General features: G+C 42.1%; 1 protein-coding gene across 1 annotated transcript in view; it reads left to right on the top strand.

Annotated features, from left to right (window-relative positions):
* LAMA4 (laminin subunit alpha 4) overlaps positions 1–22,079 on the top strand; it is a 78,024-nt gene that overhangs the window by 24,753 nt on the left and 31,192 nt on the right. Inside the window, exons 3-13 of the mRNA XM_079971602.1 lie at positions 583–707; positions 3,729–3,809; positions 4,913–5,127; positions 8,051–8,146; positions 10,267–10,418; positions 12,859–12,969; positions 16,878–16,989; positions 18,122–18,289; positions 19,115–19,308; positions 20,287–20,403; positions 21,381–21,529. Of these exons, the coding sequence (XP_079827728.1) occupies positions 583–707; positions 3,729–3,809; positions 4,913–5,127; positions 8,051–8,146; positions 10,267–10,418; positions 12,859–12,969; positions 16,878–16,989; positions 18,122–18,289; positions 19,115–19,308; positions 20,287–20,403; positions 21,381–21,529 (1,520 nt within the window). The remainder of the gene's footprint in view (positions 1–582; positions 708–3,728; positions 3,810–4,912; positions 5,128–8,050; positions 8,147–10,266; positions 10,419–12,858; positions 12,970–16,877; positions 16,990–18,121; positions 18,290–19,114; positions 19,309–20,286; positions 20,404–21,380; positions 21,530–22,079) is intronic.

Below are 22,079 nucleotides of genomic sequence, written 5' to 3' on the forward strand. Positions count from 1 at the left end.
GAATAACACCAACCTTTCAATCACTGCTAACCTGCAGTTTTCACTGAGACTCCCTTTCAATCATTATTTTACAAAGAAGGACCAGACTTCTCATACCAGTATGCATCCTCTTTGAAATGTAATAATAATTGTAGGTTCACCGGAATACACATCAGTGACCAATCTTGAATGAGGAGGTATCAATAAAAGGGGTCATTTATTTTGAGTATATCCAGCCATGGACAATTCTGAATGCTAACAACTTCTTTTACTGTAGGAGATACAAAAGTTGTACAGAGTGAGTCAGAACTGCCTCCAGATATATGCCTCCAGAGATAGCCTTGCTCTTGTAGGCTGTTTTGTCAAAAATTCTCTGGAAGTCTAGCATTACTGTTCAAAAGATCTCCATTGGCACTGCACTGCCAATTCCAAGCCCTTTCAGTTTACTCAGTTGATTCCTGGAAGGTTTTGGTAAAGGGCAGAAGGTCTTCTCATTCTGCTTGCCAAGGACGTTTATTTTAATGCTTTCTGCTAGGCATGAATTCAAAGTTCCTTCCTTTGCTGTTCACAAGTGTCCTCCTCCTTCTTTCTATTTAATTGCAGGATTGTCAAAGAAACACAACTGGAGACCACTGTGAACAATGTCCAGATGGCTACCTGGGAGATGTCATCAGAGGAGCACCCAGCTTCTGCCAACCTTGCCCTTGTCCCTTGCCACTGGTTGCCAAGTATGCTCAATTGATTTATGTTATTGGTTCCAGATTCCATGAGACTTTCTAAGGGAAGGGAGAAATGACAAAAGAACAAGTAATTTTGACCTATTTGCTTTTACTGTCAGCTTCGGAAAATGCAATAGCTTTTCCTTTTTTTATTATTATTACTTCTCCAGTCATGCCGGCAGTTCCAACAAGCACACAAAGAAGTACAATGCATTTGATTATCTCCGAATCCCCTTTTCTTTTTAAACTTTGAACTATGTGATGGCTTGTACATTGACATTGCTGATAGATAGGGGATCAGATGCACAGCTTTGACATGTCTAATCCCTCCAGTTTGGACTCCTGTCCAAACACAACTGGTGGGCACCATTTGGAGCCCCGTTGAGATATGACATTACCTCTTTAGTAGAATTTAGTAGATTCAGTCCTCACCTTCTCCAATGAAAGAGCTTGTGTAGAAGGGATAAGAAAGATCCCTGCATAAGTCATTGGATTGCTGCTACCTATCAGAGTAGACAATTCTGTACCAGATGGACCAATGTTCTAGTGACCTAAAATAAAGCACCCCTGCTTATCATAGGTATATGTTACTTACAGCAAATCTCCGTAATTAGAGCATGGGCATAGCATAATGCATGAATTCACCAAAAGCAGTGGAAGATACATAAAGCTGTGTGCATGAATGGCAGAATCTATGTAGTCTCTGAATGGTTAATATGCACATTTGCTGGTAATTCTGGGCAATTCTATTGCTTTAATATATTCATATCCACTTATCACTGTTTTATATTATTGTGCAGTATGGCTGGTTATGCAGATACTCTATAAAATTAGCCTTTCTATGCAATGGTAAGGCCTGTCCCTGACCTTCACACATTCACTATATTGTGTGTACCACCCACTGGGAGTCTTGCAAAATACAAGATTCCGCAAACAGCAACAACATTTATTACAGTGGTGAAGCTGCTTTTCAGCAATATATCAAGCCTAGCACATCAGAAGCCCTTGGTCTTTATGTGGCATGCCAATGCACATAAGGCTGCCTACAGCAAGCTCTTGATAAATCCTTGTTCCTGCCTCCTGCCTGGAGCTGAAAAAACAGAGGATTTGTCAGCTCGGCACAGACGGATGAGGAATTGCATGCAAATGGATGCTGCACACACAATTCCCTTCCGCAGTGTAGCTGTTGGGGCTACACGCTTGTACATCAGCTGACTGTGGCAGAGTTCTGGATGCAGTCCTTCACGGAGGTTAAGTCTATCAGTGGGTATGGCTCGTGGTGGCTGTCTTCTACCTTCACCTAGGAAACTGGGGCAATTGGCAGGCCCCCAGCTGGCCCCAGCCCACCGGCCAGTGTGCCAGGCAATCTCCAGTCCTTGGTGCAGCATCAGCGACCCGAGCTTCAGAAGCTAGGGCACGCTACTCAGCAGAGTAAACACTATGCAACAGAAGTGGCAGGAGAAGTTGTGTGAGCATATTTACAAGCAGTTTATTCAGCATACAACAGGACAAAAGGAAAACATGTCCAATCTCCTTCGTGTCCAAGCAAGACGGCATAAGCAAAAGCTATACACAAATAGAAGTTCCTAGCAAGCTGTGCTGAAGTGTAAACAGACATGTGACATACAATAATTCCACACGTCTGTTCTTAAGGTGGAACGGAATATCCCAACAGGAGGCAGCTGCTGGGAGTGCTTAGAGTGTTGTTGTGCTCAGGTCTTTTTTCAGGCTTCCCGGTGAATACAGGATGCTAAACAGGATAGACCACTGGCCTGATCCAGTAGGCTTGTTTTATGTCCCCCTGTAATCCCATCCCAGAAAACGGTGGGTTTTCCATTTTTTAGAAGGGACCTGTATGCTGAGCTACAACTACCCCACGTGTTCTGTTTCATCAGAGCTTAATGACTTCTCTTCAGAACAAGAACTTTCTCTGATAGCAAGAAGTTTAGCAAAACACCCATTGCTGTCTGCCATTACAAGGGCTAGGATTTCAGACTTATTAAAAAGAATTATCTTGAACTTGTAATTAAAAAAGAGAGAGCCTAGTTCTCCGGTCAGTTAACTGGGTTTGTAAAGGGTTAAATGATTATAATGATTTATTTCCCTTTCTTCATCCCTTCGAGGGAAATGGCGAGGGAAATGGAAGCAGAATCAGATTTCATACTTTGAAAGTGTGAGAGGAGATAGGGCTTGCTCTTCTGTTTGCAACAAAGGAACGAGCCCCATGAATAACATGCCAATGGGTTTACGAAGTCTGACAAATACTGTATCAAAAGTTCTAAGATGGCAGATTCATTATATACACAGTTGTTCTTGGGATTCATCTCTGTGGATTTTATTTCAATATTTTTGTCTGGCCAAACGATTTCCATCCATATCTGATATCCTGGGAACTTGTGGAAGAGTTCTCATTAAAAAGAGCTATCATTTGTTTGGAACAACTGGATACCAGCTGCTCCAAACCCTTGCAAATGTGCTTAGGTTTTTTATTCGCTTGGAATTGTAAGACCACTTTATTATTATTATTATTATTGCTTTTTTTGTAATGAAACCTCCTTTTAAAGGCTCAGGAATACTTTTGGCCTGTTACTGTGTTCCAAAGAGCAGTTTCTTAAGAAATTAACCCATTCATGGGGAAAATATCTAAAGCTCTGTTGGGATGGTGTCATTGAAATGTTACAGAAGGAAGTGTATGAGTATTGTTTTTCACAAAAATTGCAAACTGAAAACCTCAAATCTCACTGATGCTATAAATGTCTCCAAACAAGGCAAATAAATGCACTCATTTTAACTCTGGAGAATAATTTCATAGAAAAGCAGATGAAAAAACTGAATGTAAGCCAGAATCCTTGATGCTTTTTTTCATTCGTAAGGGAAACAATACACAGACCACATTCTTTCCTTGCCTTCTGATGATTGACTGATCACAACAGTTCTTTTAAAAAAACACACACAAAACCCACTCCAAAATATTTTAGTGGATGGTGGCATAACCCATAATCTCTGAATATTTTTTTTATGTATGCTTAGCTTTGCAGTTTCCTGTTACAGAAAAAATGGAGTGGTACGCTGTATGTGCAAAGAAAATTATGCAGGGCCAAACTGTGAAAGGTAAGTACGTTTTCAGGTGCAAATGTTAAGGATTATGATCCTTTGTGTCATTTGTCTTGACAATATACATTTGGTTTTACAGATACAGATTTTATATTCCCTCCCTGCTTTAAATGGGCAAAGAAAGTCTTTCTTCTGTCAGTGACAGTGACAGACCTGCTTGGATTGGGAATGATGAAAGCTGGCTGTCATCTGAGAACTTGTCAGATCTGGAAAAACAGTGCTTCATTTAGCAAGAAACTCCCCACAACTCATGCAGCTACCCAAATTATCCAGAAATATGAATGAATATGGGAGTGCAAACTGGGAACTCAGGAATTATCTTTCCTCCAGGGCTTAAAATTCTTCTTTGGTTTAAATTTTGAATCAAAGAACACATCAAAATATCTTGATCCAGCATTGGGTGATGCAGAATTCCTGTTGTGGAAGGGCCCAATACCTTAAGGCATACAGACTCACCCACTCTGGAGGTCCCAGTTTGTAGTCCTTTGGCTCAAAGGTCCCCTTGTTGACAGGTTCAAGACACACCAGCTCAGGGCAAGGCATTATATTGGGTCAGTATCTATCCCCCCTTCACTGCCTGTACATCCACATGGTGGGCACAATCACATGCACTAACCAGTGTTTGTTCAACTTCAGAGTGAGATTTGTGCCACTTGTGCTCTAATCTTTGTTAATCCAGCTTGCTTCATAGCCCATAACTCCCCAGAAAACCAACGAGCCCAGTGGGCTCAACAGAGGACGCACGAGGCAATTGTGTCTACTGCCCATCTCATCTTGCCATTCCACAGTAAGATGCGAGGATTGTCCGCTTTTTCCACTGGAAAAAAACCCGAGCATTCAGGAACCTATCCAGTTCCATCAGTCTCTAAGGGTGGACCATCTGGACAGGTCCAGAATCCCTGCAGGGGAGAATGGCCACCAATCCAAAATTTACCAGATCATGATCAGACCATGACAATTGGGTGCACAGCACTTCCCTATCTTCAGACCGCCCCTCACCTTACATTGATTTTGTTGACTTGACCACAGAGAATGCCCCCAAGCAAAAGAGTTAACAAGACATTGCCATTAATCATTGCTGAATTTGTGTTTCCTTCCAGGTGTGCTCCAGGTTACTATGGAAATCCCTTGGTGATTGGCAGTTCCTGTAAAAAATGTGACTGCAGTGGCAATTCTGATCCTAACCTGATCTTTGAGGATTGTGATGAAGTGACAGGCCAGTGTCGCAACTGCATGCACAACACTACAGGGTTCAACTGTGAACTATGTGCTCCTGGTTATTATGGGGATGCCAGAAATGCTAAAATATGCACAGGTATTTGCTATGTTCATATTAAGCCCATTCATTGGTTTGGGGCCAGAGATATTTCTGTTATTGCCAGTCTGCTTTTTGCGTGTTTATAGAAAGGAAGTTGGCTAATGCTGCTGTGACTGAATGGAAAATTATTCTCCTCAATCTCTTGGCAGCTTTCAGTACTATCAGCTATGGTATCCTTCCAGAATGGCTGTCTGAGGTTCTGTTAACAGGGGTTTCCTCAGATTGAATGGATGGAGTGCAACCTATTCTGGATGGATTTGTGCCATGTCACACCCTGAAGAAGCAGGTGCAGAGTTGGCGAGTGCTTCTGGATCCCTTACTGTCCTTGGAGGTACCTCTGGGTTGCAGAGTGCCTTCTATCACTTGTGGATGGTAGCCAAGCTGTGACTTTTATCTGGATGTGGATAGCCTTACTGTGGTTACACACTGTGGGGCTGCCTCTGAAGATGGCTCGGAAATTGCAGCTATTGCAGAACTCAGGAGTCCAGTCGCTGACTTGAGCAGCCCAAGCGAGACAGACCATGGATTCTGGCTTAACTGTATTGGCTACCAGTTGATTTACATGTCCTATAAAGCCTTGTATTGTTTTTGACCCCAACACTTTCCCCCATATGAACCTACTTGGACTCTAAGACCATCATCAGAGGGTCTGCAGAGGGTAATAATGCAAGAGTGGCCCCATGCAGTGGCTGCCCATTGCCTGGGAATGCTTTCCCCAAGGAGGCTTGCCTGGCTCCAACACTGGTTTAATTTTAGGCCTGTTCTTAGTGTTCACCTTTTAGCTGGATGGGAAAGGATATTGGTATTGATTCTTAGTCCATGTACATTTTAGTATGGTTTTATTGCTTTTGTCCATTTTATTGTATATTTATCTTGTAAATCACTTTGAGAAATTTTTAATGGATGTATTTAATTAACACTACTGCTGTTATTACAGTCATACCTTGGAAGTTGAATGGAATCCGTTCCGGAAGTCCATTCAACTTCCAAAACATTTGGCTCCTCCAGCCAATTGGAAGCCCTGGAAGCCCCGTCGGACATTCCGCTTCCCAAAAAAAGTTCAAAAAACGGAACACTCACTTCTGGGTTTCGATAATTCGGGAGCCAAAACATATGAGCACCAAGGCGTTCGACAACCAATGTACAACTGCACTACTAATAATAATAACTATGTCATTATTTATGCCTTTTTAAGATCCAAGCAAAACCTGCCTATGGGTAAAGAGGGGGCAAACTAGATTGGGGTAGCCCTCCCAAACCCCACAAGTTGTTTGTAGGTTTTTGTTTTGTTTTTAATTAAAAAAAAAGCACTAGGTCTAATGGGTGACATGGGTGGCGCTGTGGTCTAAACCACTGACTTGGACTTGCCGATCGGAAGGTCGGTGGTTCGAATCCCCGCAACGGGTTGAGCTCCCTTTGCTCAGTCCCAGCTCCTGCCAACCTAGCAGTTCAAAAGCACGCCAAAAAGTGCAAGGTACCACTCTGGCAGGAAGGTAAACGGTGTTTCTTTGCACTGCACTGGTTTCAGTGTTCCGTTGCGCCAAAAGTGGCTTAGTCATGCTGGCCACATGACCCGGAAAAACTGTCTGTGACCAAACGCCAGCTCCCTCGGCCAATAGAGCAAGATGAGCATGCAACACCAGAGTCATCTGCGACTGGACTTAACTGTCAGAGGTCCTTTACCTTTACCTTTAGGTCTAGTGACTTACAAGGTCTAATGAGACATCTAGGCTGGCCCTAACAATGCCTTTGGAAAACTTAAAAGAATGGCACAGAGGAAAAATCTTCCTATGTTATTTACTCCCACATCTAATACTTAGAGACCTGTAGCCTTGGATGTTTCATTTTGGTGTTGTAGCTAATAACCAGTGAAATTCCAATCACTGCTTTGGAGCTACTTTCAGTAGAGGCTTCTTTTCCATTTTTGCCACATTAGCTGCCCCACTTTTTGTGCCATTGCAACTAAGACAGACTAATATGCTCACATTGCTAACCATAAAAGGCTTCTGTCTGCTTTTCAGTGTTTCATTAGCCATGCAATGTATACATTACATGTCTTTAAAACAAACTACCCCTGGGAACAAAGCTAATTTTAGAAGCCATATTAAGATAAAATGGCCAGAAGGTTTTAACGTACTCTGAAAATGCAAACTTTAGAAGAGCACAGAATTTCTAAGTGGTAGGTGACATACTGTGGTTCTTAATCTCTGCAGTAATAAATAACAATTCAAGCAGTGAGAGATTTAAAGGACTGTTATTTTACTTCAGTCATGTATAGCAGTAATATGTGTAATTGTAACAGAAAACATACAGAGACATTCCATTTAAGATCTGCCTCCACCTTCTCTGTTGTAGGTCATTAGGACTGTGCTTTATCATTTTATCACTCAAATGTGATAAAGAAATGCTAAATGGCATTGTTATTACACGGCAAAACACCTTTGGAATTCTGGTTTTAAATTTATTCCTCATAAGTAATGTATTTAATGTTACTTAGTTACTTTGAATAGAAATTGTTCAGCTGCTGCCTATAGCAGTTTGAATTTTTTAACAGTTCAGTTTTTTTATGAGCAAACAAAAGCACGTCAGTTTGGCAAAGATCAAAATATCACATGGGGGCAGTAGCTATGCATGAGAGGCTGAGAACCGGAAAGAGCTCCCAGGAAATGAGACAAAGAGGCTAAGAAGCAGGAGTCTCAGAGAAAAGATGGCTGAAAGAACCATGTCAAGCTATGGAAATACTGATAAAGGGGACTCCATGTGAATGGTAGATGAAGACAATGTAAATTCAAGGAAAGGGTCAGAAGGGGTGGGGAACCAAGAAGGGGCTAAGAAGAGAAGTTAAGTATTTGGTTGTAGGTTTCCAGTTTTAAACAATTACTATAAAATTCTCTCTCTCTCTCTCTCTCTCCTTTCCTAGCATGCAATTGCAGAGGAGGACCTTGTGACCGTCGAACAGGGCAATGCCTCGCAGAACCTCCAATGTCTCCTCCAGTCACAGATTGCCCAGTAATCAGTAAGAATAGCAATTATATGAAACATTGGCTGCACTGTCAAAGTCCTCCAGCTTCCCCCTTTCCAGAGCATCTTTATCTTGAAGGACATACATTGAGGGTTATGGTGTGATTATGTGATTATGCTTATTTTCCTCTGTCCCTGTCCCCCACCCTAAAGAAAAAGATTATGCTAGTGATGCTAGTGACCAGTACTGAGGCAGCCATGAAAACATATCTGAAATAATGTTCAGTAGCGGTGTGGGAGAAAGAGCCAAGACAGCAAATTACTTGGGCCTGTGGTAGATGAATTTAATACTTATCCCAGCCCATTATTTACCATGTGGCACACATTAGTCCTACCCTCCAATCATGTGGCTACTCATTTTGAGGCTGGTCATTCTGAAAAAGGCAGGAAGCTTCTCTGTCCAGAAAAAGTCCTGACAGGCCAAATACAGCCTCTTGTATCAAGGATATCAGGAAAGGAGTCAAGAATAAAGCAGGCCTTCTAAACGCAATGATTTTTATTTTGCTACATATGCTTCATATAAAACTAATAATAATAATAATAATAATAATAATAATAATAATAATAATAGCAGCATATCTGCAATAACCTTCACTTGTTAGCTACTGCACTGACTTTGAACCTCAGTGCTCCCCAGCATACAAAACACAGTTCATTGTGGTTATACTGTCTGCCCTTAACTCTAAAAACAAAGACTTGATTCAGTGATACGATGACACAGTTGCTTCTAATGGCAGTGCTGTTTAGAATGAAACATGTAATAATTGGTGGGGTGAGGGATTCCAGAGTAATTTGTAATTTGGAAACCCGGTTCATACATTATCTGGTGCCTTTGTGCAGAAGTGGAGCACTGTGTTCTCCACATGTCCTGTTGGACAGGGGATACCAAGCTCTTGGAGGGAGGCACAGATTTGGATGCAGCAGGCCCTGCACTGAATTCCATGGATCAGTGGCAGCAGCTGCTGCCACAACCCCACTGTACCCCTTTGCCGTGTTTGGTATCTTCTGTTTGGTCATATCAACAAGGCTACACTACATCTTAATATCTTTGAGGCCAGTGACGTCAGAGCAAAATACTATTGCTTAGGCTACAGCAGGGAATAAACTGTCTAAGCATCACTGAGGCCAAATAAAAAAATAGGCACAGGGTTTAATATGAGCTCTAACCCAGAACCTTTCTTTTTTTCAGTGCCAGGGTTCAGCCTTGGAACACATGTGTGCAGTAATGAAGCAGAGTTTGCATTTGTGTGTGTGAAATTCCCTTTTTAATAATGCCCACCGCTAATATATTTTGGAGTAAAGAACAGTAATTCAGGCAGAGCAACCCTATTTTTGTCAGAATGCCAACATCAGTGAAACAAAGACTGCTGGAGTTTCAGACTGCATTTAGAAGGCTCCTAAGGTTGAACCCCTCAGAGAAGGAAACCCAAAACATCTTTTTTCTTCAGGCAAGCCCATACAGGGGACATAGTATGGTGCCCTTCATCAGAGTCTGTATGGTTTCTGAGCAACTCTGAACCTGGCACTTCTTTTAGAAATTAAGTCCTGAATATGTCTTTAGCTAGGGGGCGCAGGGGATGCAGCTTTTTCTACATATTTTTATGGCTTTTTTTTTTTTTGGAAAATACATTTTTTCACAAAATTACATACAGACATATTCTGCATAACATGACATGATATAAAAAGTCTGTCTATGAAATCACTCCTTAATAGCTATAATTGTTTCTTTTGTAGAAAACCTGCTTAGGGGTTAAGCCATTTTTCTCTTCTTGCCTGGTATAGTGGACAGTTTCTATATTATGCTAAATCTTGATATTTATTTGGATATAGTTGTGAGAACATGGCAGATTACAATGGGTACTGCCTTTGTAAATGCAAAACAATATTGCTATATGGGATTACAAGTTAGGAGATCTTCAATAATGAATTGGTTATCCTTATTTGTAGCTTTTCTCTCATCCTCTTCGCACTGTCTTTCTAATTTCAATTTTATCTTCACAACTGGGAAAGCTAATAGAAACTTCCTTTTTCCAGGAGAAATCAGTGGATTTCAAGATTCCAGCAGAAATGTATTCCCCATTCAACTGCCCATATTTCATTTCATTTCATTGCCAGGTTGTGACAAATGCATTTGGGATTTGACTGATGATATTGGCTTGGCAGTTCGGTCCATTGATGAAAGCAAAGCTACCCTGCAGAGCATTTCCACTGGGGTTGCTGTTCACAGACACTTGAATGACCTCAACTCCACTACTTATAGGCTGAAGGTACCAGTTATACCTTATTTGGTTGTGTCTCTGTTTTTCCTTCAGCATTAACATGCTGCAGAAAGGTCAGAGTCAAAGTAGATGTGGTGCAGTTAAAAACAACCATAGAGGGACACCTCAAATCAAGACTGAGGAAGGAAGTTAATCCTTTCAATTGCTGGCATGTTCCTGTTTTAAATTGCCATTCCCTGAAGCTATGGCTGCCCTGTCTAGGGACAGGGGTGCAGGGAAAGACCCTCCAAGTGTCCCTATTTTCCAGGGACAGTCTGGTTTTACAGGTGACCCAGTTTCTGATTTGATCACAGAATGTCCTGCTTTTCCTTAGGATGTCCCTATTTCCATCAGAAAAATGTTGGAGGGTATGGAGTTATGCCACCCTTGAGCCATCTGAAGGCAGCTCTGTACAGGAAAGTTTTTTAATGTTTTATTATGTTTATATATATGTTGGAAGCTGCTCAGAGTGGCTGGGGCAACCCAGTCAGATGGACAGGATATCAGTAGTAAAATGATTATGATGGAATAGGATGTCCCTATTTTCACCAGAGAAATGTTGGAGGGTATGCAGGGATACAGATATAAATATGGGTAAGGGCTGTGCACCCTGATTGAAATGCATCTAAGGTCTGAGTCTTGTTCTCAGATGCATGCCCATCACTCTGTGCCTCAGGCCGAGCCCACCCATGAGGCAGGTGAAGCCATGGGTGGCAGAAGCTCCTGAGGCAGCAGTGCCATGAACACCCTGCCTGTCTTGCAACCTCTGCCAGTGGCAGGAAAGTGGCACTGGAAATCAGTGCTGATGCCAGTGCTGCTTGTCCACTGCCGGCAGAGGTAGTGGGGCAGCGCTTCCCATTCACCACAGGCGGCAAAATGAGACGTGCTGGCCCTGCCATGCCAGCAACATGATACTTTACACATGTGAACAGGCCATCCCAGATCTATCACCACTCTTTTTCTGTGCAGTCAGTTCTCACATTCTGCTTTCGGTCATGAAGTGTTTGATTAATTAAGTGTTATAAACTCAGATGGTAGCCATGTGCATGAGTGAATTGGTCTGTGAGGTGTAGTGGTTGGAGACAGCTGAGGTATGTTAATCCCCATTTAACCATGATACTCATTGGGCAAACTTTTGTCAGGTATTCTCTTTTAGCATAACCTGATTTGCTGAATTATTGTGAGAGTAAAAGTAAGGGAAATACAATATATGCCCCCTTGGAGTGCCCCCTTGGGGGAAATGTGGGATAGAATGTTACTATAGAGCAGCATAGGCTGCTGTAGTACTCTGCAAAGAGAAAGAAGACAAGATGAATTGGAACTAAGAACATAGGAGCCGACAGGATCAGGCCAACGGCCCATCTCGTCCAGCTTGCTTTTGTCGCAGTGGCCAAACAGTTGTCTGTGGGAAACATGCAAGCAGCACCTGAGCACAACAGCACTTTCCTCACCTGTGTTTTCCAGCAACTGGTATTTGAAAGCATTACCTGCTGCAGTGCCTTTTAGGAAAAAAGTAGAACAAGTTGGTGGGGGGGGGACTGTAAATGAGAGAGAGGAATTACCTCCCTTAGAAGAGGTTCATAAGCAAGATGGTAGGTGCGTGTGAAGGTTGGCTCTCGCTACATCCTTCTCACTCTAGCACTCAGCCAGACCACGCATATCTCTGGGCCTTGACCAAGGCTGAAAGGTGTTCTTATTATCTCCTGAATGCTCTATTGCCTTTTGGTGCTTTCCAGAGCCATTTTCTATCTCAGCAGGAAGACCATTGTTTTCCCTCACATCTAAGAACAGAAAAAGGGGCAGTGGACCTAAAGTATAAGAAGCTATACAGTTTACTGATCATTTTTTTTAAAAATCCTGTAACCCAATGGTAAGAATAGCAAGTTCAAATTCATGCTTAAATTGGAGGGTTGTGTTCTGTTTGTGTGCTGCTCCCCGCAGCAGACAAGAGCAGTGCACATGCAAAGGGTAGCAACGCGTTGAACTTTAGTAACTCTGTACCCATGCTCCCATACCCCATAACAACAAAAAGCGTCAGGCCCCCTGGCCACTTTGCACTGGGATGGTATGCAGAGTGGCATGTACGGTATGGAAAGAACAAATAAGTCCAGACCAGGAATGTGAATCCTCCCTCAGACAATAGGACAAATTCCCTGGGAATCTATGCAATTGTCCTCAATGGACATTTTTAATAAAGCACTAAACAAACATCTGTCAGTGACGATTTAGAGCTAGTAACTCCAGCCTCACTGCAGTAGGTCAGCCTAGCTGACCCATGAGGTCCTTCCAGCACTGTGATCCTATGACATTCACTAAGTAATTCATCTGTATGCTATTTTGATGATGCTCATTAAAAAAATTGAGGAGATTGGCTTTCACCTGTACTGAATGAAGATGCTTCATTAAAAACAACTCAACCAACCATTTGTGTTTTGTTTTGCTTTATTAGGAAGAATTGTCAGAAAAGGATAACCATTCTCTACTGATGAAGAGCCAGATTGATAATGCTACGATTGAAATGACAGAGCTGCTGAAGGAAATCGACGCACTTGATGACAAGGTTTGCTTGCCATTTTGTGGTTTCATTTCCTTTGATGAAAAGGCCTGTTATAAAGCTTGTTAATTCTATGGAAGTTATTGTGAACTTCATTGGGTAGTAAGGTGGATTAATGCTACATGTATAGATAGACCTGAGGGACAAGGGTTAACAAATTCCACAGGGGCAGCCATATTCATCTCTTACAGCAAAAAAGGCAGAATCCTGTGGCATCTTAAAAGGTAAAAGGACCCCTGACCATTAGGTCCAGTCGTGACCGACTCTGGGGTTGTGGCGCACATCTCGCTATATTATCCGAGGGAGCCAGCGTACAGCTTCCGGGTCATGTGGCCAGCATGACTAAGCCGCTTCTGGCGAACCAGAACAGCGCACGGAAACGCTGTTTACCTTCCCGCCGGAGCGGTACCTATTTATCTACTTGCACTGGTGTGCTTTCAAACTTCTAGGTGGGCAGGAGCAGGGACCGAGCAACGGGAGCTCACCCCATCGCGGGGATTCGAACTGCCAACCTTCTGATCGGCAAGTCCTAGGCTCTGTGGTTTAATCCACAGCGCCACCCGCATCTTAAGATCTCACAAATTTTATTATGGCATAAGCTTTCATGGAACCCATTTACATCAGATGCATTGAGTGTGATCCTCAGTAATCAGGTATTTTTAACATTTTTTTTAGTTTCAGACACAAAAAATATACAACATAAAACCACACTGTATTCAGAACTCAAAAACATGAGTCCTTGCCCCAGCATCCAATGACCCTCCCTCACCCCTTCCCCAGAGAGCTTCATGTCATCAGCAGATCAAAAGCATATTCCTAGTACTTGGTTAACAGCAGGAACAGACAAGTAATCAGGCATTTACACATGAATGTAAATGGGAAAACTGTTCAGGTTGTGGTTATGTGTCAACTGGATGCAGAAAATACAGTCTGTGACAATTGTGTTTTTTCACATTTATAATCAAATAGGTCGCATCAGATGCAGATACAGAGCTAGTTGTTTCCACTAGAGATCTCTGACCATTCCCCCTTTTTCTTGTGTAAATGGGGATGAAGCATTTCTGATTGAAAACCATGAAAGGAACATTTTGGGAATGGGTAGGAAATTTCCTATTGCCTTGCTGCCGGGCCATCAAAGAGTATTTGATGATTCCCACACTGGTACAATCTACCCTTATGAGTCCTAGGAACTCAATGAATTACTAAAGAATTATTTAATTTGGCATAACACAAAACACATTTTTTTATTTTTTTAAAAAATTGTGTTCATGGGGAGGCGATGAGGGAGGGGAGAAATGTTCACATGAAAAAAAAAGTTTGGCATAATAATATGGGTTTGTCCCCAAAACCTACATAAAATATATCTTAATGTGGGGCTCCATTTATGAGGGGCCAAGCTTCAGTTGCAGAACATCAGATGTGGTGAACTGGTGGCTCTGCAGATGTTGTTGAACTCCAAGTCCCATCAGCCCCAACCAGCATGGTCAATGATCACCTGAAGGGCCACATTACATGCATAAGGTCCCAGTTTCAACCCCTGACATGATCAGTTAAAAAGTTTTGATGGACTCCTGTTTGAACCCTGGAAATTTGCTGCCCCTCAGGCTAGGACAGAGCTAGGTGAACAAGTAGCATAAGGCAAGTAGCATAAGGTGAACCTGACATAAGGCAGCTTCCTCCACATCCTGCTTGTCTGTTATTCACTTGGTGCTCCTTTTTTCCCCTAATGGAAATATGGCATGCCTACTTCAAATTCTAATTTAAACTGATTACAGTAATCAAGATAAATGACATTCAGTTGCTTTTCTTTCTCTTTTGGATATTTCAAGCTATGGGTGCTGTGCATGGAAGTTTTCGTAGCATTTCCATTAGCACAATAATATACTTCAAAGTCTTCCCCGAGCTTGTCAATTATCAGCAGTAATCGTTTACACAGTAAGTAGCAGGTGCTTAAATAAGGATCATAATTTTCTGGTAGGGATGAGCTAATCAGGCATCTTTTGTGGATCACGAAGGGTCAGTATGAGTGGAATTATATTTGTGGTGCAAAAGGCACAACAGTACAGCTCCTACCTGGAGCATCAGGAATGTTTTGATATGTAGTCTAGTAACATATGAAGGGTCACAAGTTCCCCAATCCTGTTGTACTTGTTAGATCACATCAGAAGTTCTCAATCATATAATCTCTGTGTTGGAGATGAAAAACCACCCCACTCAAGGACTACATACTCTTGGTCAAAGGCTGTACACACACAGTTCACACACATACACCACTAAGCCCCTTCACTCACATCACATTCTCACATACACACCACATATGCCACAAATTCAGTTATAAATGCATGCAGCACAGTTAGAAAGAGACACCTTAGGGGGTTACTTTTGGCCTATGGTCTGGAAGCTCCCCATCCCTAGACTATGGGGTAGCTGTTGAAATAAAAACAATACATGTTACATGTGATCACACACACACATACCTTTATTATTATTTTGCTGTACTGGCTGTGCCTAACACACTGGAAAAGAAGCTTTTCTTTCCTGTATTCTGTATTTCTCATTCTAGCAAATATTTTAGTGTATAGTGCTGTTGTTTGGTGTCATATATATTTATTTATTTCCCCAGCTATACTGTTCCTGTAAATTTCTTTTTTGGAACAGGTCCAGGAACAGGATACCCATTTTGATAATTCTATCAAAAGAATGACTTTTTTAAATTAAAAAAAAGAGCTCTTCTAAGCAGAGTATGGCTGGAAATTCCAAGGTCTAAAATAAGCCTGGGCAATCTGTGGCCCCCTACCTAATTTCATGAAGGAAATAGTCTGATTTCATCAGAGTGGCAAGGAGGGAAAAAGCAAAGGGAAACTGGATTGCAGGCAGAGAGCGAGAGCGAGAGCGAGAGCGAGAGCGAGAGAGAGAGAGAGAGAGAGAGAGAGAGAAGGGAATTGCAGAAAGAGCAAGAAAGGGGGGCTGCCCCACTCCCTCTGACTCTGAACATGTCCACTGCCAGTATATGGCTTCTGACAGACCACTTATGAGGGAATGCAGCCCTTAACATAAAAAGCCCTCTAAAAACAGGTTCCCATAAGCACAGCACTAACAGGAAGAAATTCAGGTCTTCGATCCTACACCAACAAATGTGTTTTAACTGTACATTTCAGTATTAGGAGAGGACACAAGGGAGAAGATTCATTCACATGATTTGAGGAAGTGGCTATGTGATCTTAGACTCATTTTTTTTCCAACTGGTTGAAAGCGCCACCTGGTGCTTCAGCAAGCAAAGCACTGATTTGCAAAAGAAGGTGACACACTGAGTCACGTTATATGACAAAACTAGACACTACATGCCATGCAGACATGTGTATGTTTTTTTAAAAGCCTATTGACTTAAAAGAAAATCAAAATTAACATGAGAAGGGGAATGGGGAACAATTTCTCCTGTTCACCATTTTTCTAATCTACTTTTCCACACACACATACATCTCCTCCTTTTCCAAATTGCCTCCTTTAGAAGCTGCTTATTAAAAAGATCATCAAGATACTGTTGTATATGTGCTTGCCAAATATTTTGTGGAGAAAATTTGCTCAGATATAAATCCCACTATATTCAATGAAACTTCTTTCCTAGGGAAGTTTGCATAAGGATCAGCTTCAGCTTCAGAGTTGGATCCGATAAGTGACGGTTTGAGTGCAGCAAATGACACTGAAATATGGAGCAGGTTTCCAAAGCCTGCATTGTAAATACCAGGCACCTAATGAGATGCAGCTCTTTTCTTCCAACATTGCCAGATATCATTTATACGCTCAATAGACCTTCCTGCACTCATCAGACAGATTTTGCTTACACTAGTCAGACCTGCACATGCCTGGAGATTGAAAAGAAAATCTAATATCGCAATTGCATGGTTTATTCATAGGGAAATCAAGAATCCAGCAAAGGCCAATTGATACAGAAGGAAACCATGAAGAGCATTGACCGTGCGGCTGTTCTTGTGGAGGCACTTGGAAATATGATAGATAATATCCAAGGTAAATCTGTGCTTTTTCTTGGTTCATCTAAATGGCGAGAACAAAATGGCAAGACTGCCAATAGGTGAAAGTCATCACAGGAGCAATACAAGTGCGGGAAAAGTAATCAGGCTTTCTTGTACCTCCCCAACACATTTTTGTGCTGAGAGAAGGAAAATAGCTGGTCAAGCTACACACTGGTCTCACAGTTGCTCCTACCAGCTGTGCGGATGAGTGTCGGGTGAAGTTTCCTGTATGTATTGAAACAATACATTCAATTTCCTGTGTAAGAGCAGTGATAATGTGGCTACAGTGAGGGTGTAGCAGGAAGTGAAAAAGGCTCCCTAGGCTGATGCCAATCAGCAGTCCACCAGAATGTTGTGGTTTGTTTCTTTCAAACATAGGGGGAAATGCCCAAGTCCTGTCTAGACAACTCTTAGCAAACTTAAGTATTTTGACTGAGATCTTTGAGATCATTATGTCTACATAGCCATCAAAATACCAGTTGTTGGTTCTCCCCCCCCCCCAACATTTATTATTACTTTATCAGAATACAAATGGGAGAACTAGCTCTGAGTTTCTGAAAGAATAGCACAATCATTTGGGGCTGAAAAAGAAACAACCTGCAAAAAGAATGTAGAGCTGTTTTCCATTTGTAACCAAATACAATAGATGTTGAATTATTAAATCTTCCTGCTGCCCTGGGACTTATAAAACTGCTATTTATTCATACTAGCTTATTGATCAAGAGAGATAGCATAAAAGCACCCCCTGAAATCATTGCAACTGTGTACAAAAGAGGCACAAGTTCCATGCCACTGGTGTATCGTGAGGTGTTTGCTGCTAACTACAAATTCGGCATAATCCAACGTTCTTTTAAATGCAGGTTTGCAATTCTAGAAAACGAGTTGTTACCAACAAATGGTTTTTGCAACTGGCCACAAGGCTGTTTCTACAGTGCAGAGAAAGAGAACCACATGGGCACAAGAGTTGGGTACCCTGAAGGACCTCAAGGGGAAGGGACTATAAACATATCAATAAAGATATGAAACATTCAGGGTCTTGTCAGAAACCTGTGAATCAAGGGGGCTTGTGTAGTTAGTTGTTCAATCACAATTCATAATTGCTTTATCTGCCTGGGGTTTGTTCACAGAAGTCAGCAGCAAGGTGGAATACTATGGCATTGAACATGACCTGAGGCCTGAGGATATCATTCAGAAGCTCAAGGCAGCAGAAGAAATGGTGAAGGACATCAAACGTCGCAAGCCATTCACGATTCAGATACCACTTGCATACGAAGAATCTGATGCAGCACAAGAGTGTGAGTTTTCCTTCTGTCAAGACAGTGTAATGTGGCATTGGAAAAGCACAGTTGCATATTGAAATACATACTCACAGATCTTTATGAGTGTCAGCCATGATGGCATCAATTAATTCAAAATCATGTGCAATTCATATAAAAGAGTACAGTCATATCTTGGATCCCAAATGCCCTGGAACCCGGACGTTTTGGCTCCCAAACGCGCAAACCCGGAAGTGATTGTTCCAGTTTGCAAACATTCTTTTGGAACTTGAATGTCCGCCGGGGCTTCCGGGGCTTCTGATTGGTTGCAGGAGCTTCAAAGTTCACACTTTTCTGAATTTTGCAATGCAATTCTCCAGCCATGTAATGTGCACAATAATGTAAAGTGCATATAAAAGCATATATTCATCAAAATAATATTTAAAAATGCATTCTATGGGGGGGTTATGCAGAAATGTGTACATTAGGCAAAATTGCATCCAGAATATATAGAAATAGAAATACTTTATTGTCACTGTACCACTTTTTTACAGTGAGATTAAACGAGCCCCCCTCCCCCCCCCACAATCTCTCAGTCCTTGTTACACTCTGTGTGCTGTCGTACGACCACCAACCCCGAATATAGTTTATTAGGATAAATTTGTCCTGAAATGCTAATGAATTTTTACAATTAAAAAAATAATAATTGCAAACAGATATGGAAATGTGAAGAACTGAACTGAAATGAGAAAATGAAAGAAATTGGCAACAGTTTGTCCATCCCTAACCATGTGTGGCTAAACTTGCTGCAGAAACCAAGAGTAAGGCCATTCACAATGGTTAACCAGATTTATCTTCTCTTAGTGCTAAAAGAAGTGGAAAAGTGGAGACAGACATACAATGAAACCAGATCTCTGATTCCTGTCGTTTTGGACCAGCTTGGGGATTACAACACCAAGCTTGCAGATTTGCAGAAGGCCCTGGACCAGGCTGTTGATGACATTAAGAAAGCAGAAGCTAGAAATAAAGAAAGCACCGCCACGTTCCGAAGGCAGGAGGTACCATGCAGTATATTGCACTGTGAATCTGTGAAGAACATTCCCCTCCTCCTGCCCTGATTAGGAGAGTGGAAAGAGAGGATGGTGATTTCCTTTTCCAGCATGATTCCAAAATCTGCTCCAGAGGTTGGAGTAAACCACAGAGCAGATTTAAGGGTCACGCCCCCCTGCGTGGACAGAGGGGAGAGAGGGGAAGTACAGCTAGAGGTCCTTGCACTGGTGGAACTATTTAACTGGATGCTGCCCTATGCGTTTTGTTGCTGCCATGTTTGGCTGCAGAAAAGATCATATACAAAATGGGTTTCTCTTGATATGAAATGTACAAAGCCCTGGCTATAAATGTGCACATTTATGCACTTCTTTGCCCTGGTCTTTGAAAATTGAAGAACAGATTTTGGTGTCCTTCCTGTGAGGTGTTGTAAGGTATCATTTTTTTATTGTGTTTATTGTGTTTTCACATGATGTAACCTGCCCTGGGACTTTCTGGTTAAGGGCGGGTAAGTAAAACTGCAATTGCTGCTACTGTACTACAATGAGGCCAGTAACAACTCAGGAAAATACACCATCTTACCATTCTTCCCAATCCACTGCTTTTTCAATCTTCTTTTTCTATATTTCAAGTCTTTTCTCAGAAATTGCCTAAGATATATTAGCTGTTTCAAGTCTTATTTCAGAAAGTTGTGTGTGTCGCTCTTGGCAGCGTTACTGAATGTCTAAAAACAGACTGTGCAAAAGTGACCTGCCACAATAGGAGTCAATTAAACTATCTATTATCTGCTCTCTTTTAAAATTCCATTTTTCTTAATTCAGAACCTCCTAATAACCTCAGCTTCCAAATTTTAATTGGATGACAGAAGTTCAGCAGTGCATTTTTAGGATAGATCAAAGCCACTAACCCAAAAGAACATAATAAATGTATCCAACATTTCTGGGAGCTTATTCATTCATTCATTCATTCATTCATCTATTTTCTCACAGAAGCAACAAGAAGTAGTGGAGGCACAGATTAACAGTGTCAACAGTACCCTGCTGCAGGCAAGAGATATTTTAGATGTACCACAGCAACTCAACTTGGAACTGACCGAGGCAATCAAGGTAGCTTCCTTGTGAATGACACATTCCTCACTGACCTTAATCAGAGTTAAGGTGTTGCATCAGCACCAGCGTTTCCCATGGTTAACACCAGTGCTTTTTTTTCTAAAAAAATGTTTAGGGGTACTCTCATTTTCCTACTCATATTGAAATACTGCCCCTCAGGGGTATGTGTACCCCTGCGTCCCCCATAAAAACGCACTGGTTAACACTACCCAATTTTTCTTTTCCAGCGTTTGCTAACCAGCTTCAAATATTGACTAAGAGTAACTTCCCCAAATGGGACGCGGGTGGCACTGTGGGTTAAACCACAGAGCCTAGGACTTGCTGATCAGAAGGTCGGCGGTTCAAATCCCCGCGATGGGGTGAGCTCCTGTTGCTCGGTCCCAGCTCCTGCCAACCTAGCAGTTCGAAAGCACCTCAAAGTGCAAGTAGATAAATAGGTACCGCTCCGGCAGGAAGGTAAACGGCGTTTCCGTGCGCTGCTCTGGTTCACCAGAAGCTGCTTAGTCATGCTGGCCACGTGACCTGGAAGCTGTACGCCGGCTCCCTCGGCCAATAAAGCGAGATGAGCGCCGCAGCCCCAGAGTCGGTCACGACTGGACCTAATGGTCAGGGGTCCCTTTACCTTTACCTTTACCTTTAACTTCCCCAATAGCATTAATCATGGTCAACAGCAATGCCCAGAAGCAGCTCACCAGGTGGGGCAGAGTCACTGCACTACCTTCCTAGTTAGTGGGATGCTGTTGCTTAAAGGGTGGGAGAGGAGAGGCAATGGGGATGTTGGTGCTGTGCAAATGTACTGGCAAAGCCCATCCAATGCTCCTTCTAGTACATTTGTACCATGCCAACCTCCCTATCACCATACCTCTTTCCCTCCTGGTAAGTATTAACAACACACCTGCTGGGAAAATAGTATCAATTTCTAGAAATATTAACCTTGAATTACTTTTCCCCACTCTGTACTCTCATTTGAACAGAATGCATCAGGGTTCTATGCAGAAATAGATGGAGCTAAAATACAGCTACAGGACAAACTGGCCAACCTCTCAAGGTTTGATGGTGATTTGGTGCAAAGGGCCATGGAATATGCACAAGAGCTTGGTGTTCTTGCAGATCAGCTAGACAGGTAAACTGCCATCAGTTAATATATATTAATATATCATATTAACTGTGCTCTATAAATCAAACAAATGAGCACAATTCAGCCAGCAGCCTAGTTTAGTACCATGGCTTCATGTGACTCCACAAGTATGTAGGCTCCCAGAGAGGAGTTTGCTGCCATTTTGGTCATTTTGCTCCTGATGTGCTGTGTCCAAGACTTGTCCTAGATTTTACAAACCTTGTGGTTTGTCCATAAGTCCAGGTTCCAGCAACATACTCATGGCTTAGATCAGTGTGGTGCAGCAGCAAAGTGACTGGGGAGAAGTAGCTATTGCCTCTTCTCCCAAATCTTGTGTATTCATGCTAAGCCATGATTTGCCTGTCTGTGATGTGTAAACCAGTACAATGTGAAGTGCATTTCAGGCTTATGGAACAGAATTAAATGTGTGGTTTACTCTCCCACTGAAAACAATGGAACTTAAAAGTGCTTTGCTTTGGCTGGATTGTGTCCAATGTTCATAAAAGGATTGGCTGGTTGGGAGGAAAGTAGAATATAGCAATACAGTAATTGTACT

This window comes from Podarcis cretensis, assembly GCF_951804945.1.
Source record: "Podarcis cretensis genome assembly, chromosome: 3".
NCBI lineage: Eukaryota > Metazoa > Chordata > Lepidosauria > Squamata > Lacertidae > Podarcis > Podarcis cretensis.